The 10,430-nt window shown below is 42.4% G+C and overlaps 1 protein-coding gene across 3 annotated transcripts in view; it reads right to left on the bottom strand.

Annotated features, from left to right (window-relative positions):
* GSTA1.3 (glutathione S-transferase alpha class A1.3) overlaps nt 1-10,430 on the bottom strand; it is a 27,410-nt gene that overhangs the window by 5,209 nt on the left and 11,771 nt on the right. The window contains exons 2-5 of one of the 3 annotated variants that reach the window (XM_010707799.3): nt 3,241-3,367; nt 2,061-2,112; nt 1,142-1,274; nt 443-584 (exon numbers count right to left, since the gene is read on the bottom strand). In XM_010707799.3, the coding sequence (XP_010706101.1) occupies nt 443-584; nt 1,142-1,274; nt 2,061-2,112; nt 3,241-3,327 (414 nt within the window). In that variant the 5' untranslated portion in view covers nt 3,328-3,367. Of the gene's footprint in view, nt 1-442; nt 585-1,141; nt 1,275-2,060; nt 2,113-3,240; nt 3,368-10,430 lie in introns of those variants that run through there. The other 2 variants (XM_010707795.3, NM_001303155.1) reach the window with 2 other exon arrangements.

The raw sequence follows: 10,430 nt of genomic DNA, 5'->3' as shown, positions 1-10,430 counted from the left end.
TTTTACTGGCAGCTGGGTGAGGACTAGCCCTCTTGCCTTCACTCCTGTAGCCCCTGTAATTTTCCTCACTCAGTGTTGGTCTACACATCATGCAACACAACAATCACTGTACAAAATTTACAAGAGACACAAATTCAGCCCAGGCCATTGTAGGAGTATCTTGGTCTCTTTCAAATGATGGGTAGCTCCCTTATTTCTCACCTGTTTCTGCTTCAGTTTGGGGAATATTGCACTGGGGTCTCTTGGCATGTAGCCCACACCTCAGTTTCTTGACACCCTGCTTCCAGCTCACCCATCCTCTCTCCCATCTCACTCCCACCACAGACAAACCATTTACATTGAATTTGTCCTTTCTTTTTGTCTGAATAAAAAGACTGTGTAGATCAGGGCTGTTGTCTCAGGAAAACAATATAAATTAAGCTACTAAATCTTTGCCACGTACCTTCTCAAAGACTGGTAAGTATCTGTTTGTGGCCTTGTCCATAATGTTTGCAAGATCTTTCTCCTTTTCATTAGCAGGTTTGAATTCATGGTACATGATTAACTCAAACAGATCTGCCAATCCTTCCACATACATGTCAATTCTGAAAGGAACAGATCCAGTTGGTCAAGTCCAGTATAGAAGTTCTGAATAGCACAACAGGAACAAGCTTAAACACATCAATAAAAGGCAGTACATCATTTTTCACCAGGGCAGACACTTCTGTGCATTTAAATTTTTCAAACCCAAATACAGAATTGGCATATGTGCATCCAAACCCACACTAAAACTCTAATCAGGCCTGTTCAATTAGATTTACACAATTCCTAACAAATATCTTGAAATGTTTGACATCTACTGAATAACCTAATTCATTTTAACATTCTTGAGGATAAACTACAGAACTCCAGTTGCTTTTTTTTTTCCCTGATAAAGCATTGATCTCTGATCTTCAGAAACTCCCTGCTGCCTTTCTTCTTATCTTATTTACCTACTTATTACTATTGTAGACATCACCTGCACTCACAGTCAACACATGCTATCAGAAAAGTCGCTGAATAAATGTCTTGTAGTCTAAATGTGAGCAGAGATACTCTTGTGTCATGCAGAAAAGTAGTACCAACTATGAGCTAACAAACAAAGGTAGTACTGGTACAGTACAGGGCTCTCTCCTTCAGGTCTTTCCCGTAGAGGTTGTATTTCCCTGCGATGTAGTTGAGGATGGCTCTGGTCTGCACCATCTTCATCCCATCGATCTCCACCATGGGCACTTGCTGGAACAGCAGGCATCCATCTGGGGAAGAAGAAGACAAGGAGACGCTGAGTGTCTGTAACTGAAGACCATCTATGGGGATATGGGAAAATAACCACCAATGCTGTTTTTCATTTGTGGTACACTTCCTCAATTTCCTTATACAGTGTGGAAAAAGTACTTTGGAAACCTAGACTATTGATAATATTTATATTCATGTTAAATGTTAATATACACATTAATATGTCTTTGTGACTCCTACACTGACTTTACATTGGCCGAATAGTGGTTGGTGTTTCACATGATTAGTGCAAGAGCTACATACAACTTGATATGTGACTGTAGTTGTGTAAATTCCTTCCTGAGGAAAATCAGGATGGCAAATGCCACTCTGAGTTCAGATATCTTTGAAAAGCCAATGGGCTTACACTGACACAAAGAAGGTGCCAGCAGGAAACACTGTTACGATGTGGGTGATGGAGTGCTGGCAAAGGCTGCCCAGAGGCTGTGGAGTCTCCTCCTTGGAGATCTTCAAAAGCTGCCTGGATGTGGTCCTGGGGACCTATTCTGGATGTCCCTGCTTAAACAGGGATTGTGCCAGATGGACCCCCGGGATGATGATTACTACATCTCACTGTTCGTTGCAGGGGAGTTGGACTAGATAGCCTTCAAATGTCCCTTCCAGCTGCAATGATTCTATGACTATGTGACTCCATACAAGCCAGTCTAGGCTTTCTTCTCAAGAGACATTAGATTGCTCTCATGTTCTAGGACAAACAATTCTATTCATTATTATTATTGAATTATTAAAAACTAAGGGAAATTTACCTGTCCTTAACTTTTGGAGATCATCCTTAGTTTTCAGAATTCTTTCTTCAAACTGTAGGAAATATAGAAGAAAAATTATTTTCTGATTGCATGTTTTAACTTCTGCTTATTGTGACACAACAAGGGCCCAAAACACAATGCTGATGGAAATTTTGTTTTAAAAATGCCTACTCATGTTTTAAAGAATTAGTTTGCCTTTGCCATATTGTCTCCTCATCTCTCTCCCATACAATTCATGGATCTTCTGGGCAAGCTACTAAGGTTCTAAGGTTGCTCGAAAAGAAATGACTTGACACTTCACTTCTTTTCCCCCATGGAAACTACAAGAGCTACAAAGAGCAGAGTAACACTATTTGATAAATTATCAGCAAGAAAATACTCTCCTTCAACATAGTCACCACCACTAGCGACGAGTTTTCCTTGGTGATGAACAAGAGTCTGCATGCCTTGTTAGTAAAATACAACTGAAATATGACTTGTCTTCCACATTGTTGTCAAAAACTGCTGAAGCTCTTTGCTGTGCTCACATCCCCTATTAAGCCTCCATAACTGTTTAGAAAGCACCGGTCAGTGTCAATGGGTGCCATTTTTTATGCATGGGGGAATTCAATTCAATTCCACACCTTTGCTTCATACACACATTCATGGCAGATGCCATCGTGTCAGACTGCCCCTCTGCTGCCATCTTTCTCCCAGCACTAACATGGAATGAAATATTGCCAGGAACATTCAATCTCCACTGCCACAACACCGAAATCCACATCTGACATCAGGGCAAACATAATAAAAAAGGGGCATTACTTTCAGAGCAGACCTCCTACACTGATACTGGCACAGATATAAATATATGCTATTTTGGACACTGAGAGCAAAGGGATGAGAGAGGCCATCAGAAATTGAAGGACTCATCTCCTCTGATTAGAGGATAAGAAGACAAGTTCTGCTGCTGTGGTTTTAACTCATTTCTTTCACTTCTCACAAGGAACATGGATGTATAACGCTAACAGCGGGACGACACATGATGCTTGGAAGAGAAACAGGAACTTTGTCATCATAGGCTTGCCCCTGGTTGTGCAATGCATTAAATGGAGAACTTGAAACTGCTGCTATGGCCCATTATTAATAAAGAATACTATAAATGAGTATTTGTCATGTGCTTTTATTACAACTATATACAAACCTCAACTCCAGCAGCTGCTAGTAGCCACTTCACTGGTTCCATTCGGCCGCGTACACTGACATAGTGCAGAACTGGCTTCCCAGACATGTCTCCACGTATCTGATTTCCTGATAGCTAAAACAAAGAACTACCACAAATCAAGAAGGATCAGAATCTGTTCATCAATCTCCAGCTGGTTCTCAAGCACCGCTCAAAGTTGTCTTCTTTTAAACCAATGACTGATGATGGAGGACTCTCATCAAACCAGCAGAGGGGACAAGAATGAGAATGTATTGGAAAGTGGTACTGTATTTCACACATGCAGTTTGGTTAAGCACAACTGTGTACTCACAGCAAGTGGCCCGTATCAGAGAACATGCAAAGCAAAGACCGCTTCCAGCCCAAAGCGTTCCGCTCAGACTGACAATCTGCTGTGCAGCATGTACTGAATAAACTCAGTAATTACTGCAGTTTCTCTGCTACAGTTTATGGTCCATCATAAAGCGACAGGAAGAACTTTCCCCTTTATCCTTGTTCACATTCATAGAATAGAATCATAGAACCATTAAAGGTGGAAAAGACCTCTAACGATTGTCTTCTCCAACCGTGGAGCCATCCCCACCATGCCCTCTAACCACGTCCCTCAGTGCTACATCTACGCTTTTCTTGAACACCCCCAGGGACTGTGAGTGCACCTCTTCCCTGGGCAGCCTGTTCTAATACCTCACCGTTCTGGCTGAGAATAAATTGTTTTCCTAATATCTGAACCTCCTTTCCTAACCTGAACCTCCTCTGCAGCAACCTGAAGCGAGCACCTTGCCCTACCAATTATTAGCGTGGAGAAGAGGCCGACCCCCACCACGCAACAACCTCCTTTGGTGTTCAAGGCCATAAGGTCTCCCCTTCTCCAGACTATGCAATCACAGTTCCCTCAGCTGCTCCTCATAACACGTGTGCTCCACACCCTCCACAGCTTCACTGAAATTATCCGGATGTGCTCCAGGGCCTCACTGTGTTTGCTGCAGGGAGGGGCCCAAATCTGAACACTGCATTCAATTTAACTCTATTCAGCAGCACTTTCTGGGCCTGGGCACTCAGCCACTTTTTTCCCAGTGCAGTGTATGCCTGTCCAAGCAATGGGTTGCCAGCTTCTCCAGGAGAATACTGAAAGACAGAGTCAGAGCCTTCACTGAAGTCCAGGTAGACCATATCCACAACCTTCCCCTCACCCTCTTAGCATGTCACTTGGTCATAGAAGGAGAGCAGGTTGGTCAAGCAGGATGTTCCTTACATGAACCTTTGCAGTTTATGCCTGAATCCCTGGCATCTGCGCCTTTCAAAACCAGAGCACAGCAAACACAGTGACAGTGTAGGCAGTACCCACTTCATATTCATGTCGCAGTTATGAAAATCAAGTCAACAAACAAGCTGAAGTATGAACAGCAGCAAAAAGCAAATGGCTACAACAAAACATATCCCCCTTGTAAGCAGCATGCCATTGTCTCTAAAACAGGAACTACTTCACACTTCTGAGATCTAAGCTGATCTCTCTTCAAACTGTGTGCATACAAAGCACTTGATTATTAATTAATCATCTGATGCACAAAACCATGTTAGCAAAGAATGCTGTTGCAGATATTTAATTCACAAAATCCATCCACACACTATAGCATCAAGTACACTAATCCTCCATGCATATCCAAACGCCAAATAGCTTACCTTGCACAGACTGGAACTCACTCTGAGCTCTCAGCAGCTTTGCGCTGAGGTTATGGAGCTTTTAGCCCCTCCTACAAAGCAAATTGCAGACACATCTCTGTTGTTGGGTAACACTGTTTCTTAGTTAAAACATTTAGTTTTAATCACTTATTACCTACCATAGAATTCCTGACTAGCGCTGACGGTGCACATATGTAACACTTGTGAGAGGTCACCATCATTTTGGACAAGCGTGACAGAAACAAATTTAATACTTCCCATTCTCACTGTATGGCATCTTGCTACTTAGAAATAGTCAGAGCTGCCAAACACATTCCACAGTTCAAGAAAAAATATCATGACACTAATCCAATTTATTTAAAATATTTCACGATTCTGTAGTTTTGTACCTCTTTACATACGTTAGAACAACAATTTCAGCTGGAATCCTTAGTCAGATTCCTTCCTTCCCCTTCCTTTAGAGGCAGGGGATGTTCTTTAAGGATATTTTCATCTGAATAACCTCATTTTTGAAGACAGAAGTATTTATTTCTTTCTGACAAAGACACTACTGTGGATTTGACCTGGGGAAAATGATTGCTGCTAATGAGAGTAGGAGGTGGTGAAAGGAGATTGCTATCAGGAGGGCCAACTGTTTTATTTGATAACTGTGTTGACCCAGAAGAGTTTAGTATCTTATGATCTCCTTTGCCCCCAGCCTCCTGTCTAATCTACATGGTTAGTACCGTAGTAGGAAACACATGCACCCAAGGTCAATGTGCTCTGTGAAAAAGTGCTGAATCACCCCAGGTTTGAATGTGGGCCAGGACATTCTTCTGCTATTACACAGAGGAAGAATGAACTGTAGTTAAAGAAATAAGCTGTTAGAGTATAAGGCTTGCTCCTTCTGGTGCTCCTCATCGATGGTGATGAACAGCACAGATTTCCTGCTGCTCTCCTTTCAGTAGACCTAAATATGGGTAGGAGGAATCCCTCAGCAAGCACTGGAGCCACAGCCAATACCCAAAACAAAGTCAGAAGTATGCACTCTGAATCATGAGAACAGCTTTTCTATATTGTGAGAACAGCCCTTCACATAGCTTGAGTAGATATAAACTGAAGGACAGAGGCTTGCATAAATGTAAGCTCAAGAACCGAGTGCAGAGGAGGCCGTGGAGCATGTTGTCAAATGAAGCTAAGAATGTAGAATAGATGTCTTGCTGTTGAAGATCAGATGGCAAAACAGATGCTTCCGCTCAGTGTAACATCAGTGGGAACTCATTTGGGCTACCCTCACTAAGAGGTTGGAAATTTACAGCAAGAATACATCCCACGACCACTAGAGATGTTATTTCTGCCCTTGTCCTTAGAATGTAATGATAGAATGTATAAACTATGCCTTTAAATAGGTAGTCGTTGCTTCTCTTGGTGTGCATGTTTGGTGGGAGCAATCCCCCATGCACCCAGCCTGTAATAAACGGAATACCTGCCTGACATAACTCTTTGTCATGTCAGTTTACTTCACTGGCTTTCCCAGCTTCAACTCAAAAAATTAGAATCTGTCATGGGTGAAGGTATCTGATTTTTAAGTACTTCTCTCTTCAGATGAACCATCCAGGTGGGAAAGCTACGGGAAATCTCAAAGATATACCCTAATAACTTAACAGAGAGGCTATTCAGCACTGGTGCTGCTGCTGGCCAACAGCCTGTTCCCATTTGGGGTCTTCCTTTAAAATAAGAAGACAGACCTATGTAATAATTGGATTCTCATATACAATACTGATTTCCTGAGCAAGCGCAAGAATGTTTTGCATCATCAAACCTTGTGAATTTTCCTCTCCCATAAAATGTGTCAGAATTCCTTTGGCTTGGGCTGCAGCTACGCTCAAAAATCCAAGCCAGTCTTTAAAATGTAAGGGAAATTGGTGCATGCACAAACTGCACTGTGTTAGCGTATTCATAGGAGGAGGAGGAGGGAATGTAGGGAAGGGAGCTTCAGCTGTGACTAAGGAGACCTGCAGGGATACACCCGGCCCTGCCTTCTTGCAGACACAGAGGACACATCTGGTGTTCTGTACTATTCAAACCAACTGGATACTTCTTGGTTTTTTTGAACTGTCACTGCATGTGTTCGGCACACCTGAAAATTCCAACTCACACATTCAATCCCACTACACATTTCTCATGAGTTCCACCCTCGGAATCCAGCTGGGTAGGTATTCACCAAACAATCTTTTAAACTCAAGGATAAGTTTACGCAAGATAGCCCTGCAGTTATCATTAAAATAGCTCCATCACGACTCTCTCCCCTCAGAAGCACACTTCCTGCTTTGAGATTTTCTTCACATTCCCTCTAGTTTGCTCCCATTCTGTTACGTACTCAATACCCTAGAGGGAGAGATGTCAGCTGCATGACTGTTAGTTTTTCCCTCAGCAGTTGGGAGGTAAAAGGGATGAAAAGTGGAGAACTGATGGGCAATACAAACTTCTGCTTTGAAACTCAAGGTGGGCATGGAAAGAAAGACTTTTGCACCCAGTACAGTAAGTCTGTATTTGCTGCCTTCTCTCTCATACTGCATGGAGCCTGGACCATCAGTATGGCTTGTTAAACTGCTGGTGCTCTCTGTGCCTATGCCATGTCCTATCCCATACAGCTCCATTCTTCCAGAAATGCAGTTGTCATTAACGCTCTGTATCTCTACACAGTTGAATTGCAAACAGGATGTGCTAGAGTATTTCCAGTACATCTATTTTCAGAAAATTAGCTATCTTGTTTAGCTTGCCTATAGTCTTGATAACACTGAGGGACATGCTGTGTTTTTATTTTTAAAATTTTACAACTGTAATAATATTTACAGGATCTCTCCACCTTACACACACAGGAATAACTCATGTAAGGATATTTTCTACTTCAGTTCTATTTATGCCTGGAGTATGAAGATGCACGTGAATAAAGAATTTGCTAGCACTCACTGTGTTACAGATGTACTTAGACATAGGCTTGGCTTCAGATGGAGAAGTACTGCAAAAAGACGAGTTTCAGTTTGCAGTTCATAACCAAAAAAATACACAATGGTATCAAAAGTAGCAGTAAAAGATAACTTGCCTTTGATAAAATGCAGAGCATATTTGATCTATACAGGCTGGATTGCTGGGCTGAGGCCAGTGGGATGAAGTTCAACAAGACCATGTGCCACGTCCTGCACTTTGGCCATAGCAACCGCAGCACACTACAAGCTGGAAAGCCCCAAGAAGGAGAAGGATCTAGGGATATTAGTCAACAGCCATCTGAACATCAGCCAGCAGTGTGCCCAGGTTTCCAAAAAGGCCAATGGCATCCTGGCGTGTATCAGAAATAGTGCTGCCAGGAGGTGCAGGGAGGTGATCATTTGCCTGTACTCAACACTGGTAAGGCTGCACCTTGAGTGCTGTGTTTGGTTTCGAGTCCCTCACCACAGGAGGGACATTGATGCTCTGGTGTGTGTCCAGAGAATGACAGAGATGTTGTGAGGGGTCTGGAGCACAAATATTATGAGAAGTGACTGAAGGAACTGGGATTGTTCAGCCTGGAGAAGAGGAGGCTCAGGGGAGACCTTATAGACATCTACAACTACCCAAAGGGAGGTTGTGACAAGGTGGGGATCAACCTCTTCTGCATAATTAGTGATAGGACTAGAGGGAATGGCCTCTAGTTGTACAAGGGGAAACTCAAGTTGGACATTAGAAAAGATTTCTTCTCTGAAAAAGTAGTCAGGCACTGGATCAGGCTGCTCAGGGAGATGGTGGAGTCACCATCCCTGGAGGTGTTCAAGAAACATTTAGATGTTTTACTAAGGGACATGGTTTAGTGGGAAAATATTGGTGATAGGTGCACAGTTGGACTTTCTGGAAGTCTTTTTAAACCTTGGTGATTCTGTGATTCTACATTCAGTTGAAGACCCCATTTCATCTTACTGCACCCTAACACAAGTAATTCCTTTTGTTTTACAGCTAATGTAAAGATGTAGGGAAAAGGTGAATAAAACAGACATTTTTGTATTACTTCAGAAGCAGAGAAATGGATATGTTCAATTAAACAATGTCTTCTAGCTGTGACTCTGCTACTGTTTCTTCTCACTGTGTTTGCAGAAGACCAAAATTTTGGCTAGCCCATCTCTGTTGAAGGAACAGTGGTCTCAGCTGTCTACACTGGTGCAGCTCTGAAGAGAGCATGCATATTCTGCTGCCTGGGAGACCATGGTGAGTATGCTGTAGAGCAAGCAATCTGCAAAGAAGGTTCATTATTCTCTTTTCTCTTTACCAAATACATCTTTCAAATTTTTTCCAATTTCTTTTTTTCTCTTTGTTCTCTTCTGTAGTCGTTATTTTGAAGCCTATTTTCACAGAATCATAGAGATGGAATATTCTGGGTTGGAAGGGACCTTTAAAGATCATTTGATCCAACTCTCCTGCAATGAAGAGGGACATCTACAGCTAGATCAGATTGTTCAGAGACATTCAGCCCCACCTTGAATGTTTCCAAGGATGGGATGTTCACCACCTCTCTGGGCAACCTGTTGCAGTGCTCTCAGGTCTCCCTGGAGCCTTCTTTCCTCCAGGATGAACAGCTCCAGCTCTCCCAGCCTGTCCTCACAGCGTAGGTGTTCCATCCCTTGGATCATTCTGCCATACTAGCACTTCATCACTCTCCTTACAAAGGATTAAGTTCCTTACTCTGACAGAGTTCTTTCCTTCCATTCTGCTTTGTTTGCATGTGCTGCAAAGCGTTAGACACCTAAAAAGGCAAATCTGCTGTCACATTGCCAGAGTAAACAGAATGCTTTATTTCACTCTTCTATTTATTTCTACCATTGCTTTTAAGTACAGTAAAACTTTACTGAGTTTCCTACTTCCTTTAAGAGTTTGGGTTTTGATGTCTTTCTTCCCAGCACTTTGGGACTTAGTGAAGTTAACATTGCACTCAGTCTAGCTTAAAAATTTTCATCACAGTTGCTACATAATTTTCATCTGGTGGGGGTTTTCTTGGGCTGCCAGGCTGCAGGAACTTCTTAATTGTAGGCATGTTGCTCATTTTGGTTTTAAAAGCCTGAAAAATAAAAGCGAGAGAGATAAGTCCCGATGACGTGAGCAGCAACGTTCCATACATAGGACACTGGACAGCTTCTTCCCCCTGCTGGTAGAATAGATTCGTTCAGGCGCTGAGCAGGTCTACGCGGGCTCCTCCTGCCTAACACGAGAAGAACCCAGCTGATGCCAAATGCTTATTCTTACCAGCAAAAGCAGTGTTGGAGCAAGCAACACCTAGATCTCCACGGTCTGCAAGAAACTGGAGGCAAAACTGCAGTATCTAGGAGCATCAGGGATTAGTTTGAAAGGTCCATGTGAACTAACTAAGATCATGTCCTTCCTTCTTTCGTTCTCTCTTTCTTTCTTTCTTTCTTTCTTTCTTTCTTTCTTTCTTTCTTTCTTTCTTTCTTTCTTTCTTTCTTTCTTTCTTTCTTTCTTTTCCTTAC

Source organism: Meleagris gallopavo, chromosome 2 (assembly GCF_000146605.3).
Source record: "Meleagris gallopavo isolate NT-WF06-2002-E0010 breed Aviagen turkey brand Nicholas breeding stock chromosome 2, Turkey_5.1, whole genome shotgun sequence".
In the NCBI taxonomy this organism is placed as follows: Eukaryota; Metazoa; Chordata; class Aves; order Galliformes; family Phasianidae; genus Meleagris; species Meleagris gallopavo.
This window is presented reverse-complemented; position numbering and strand designations above follow the sequence as displayed.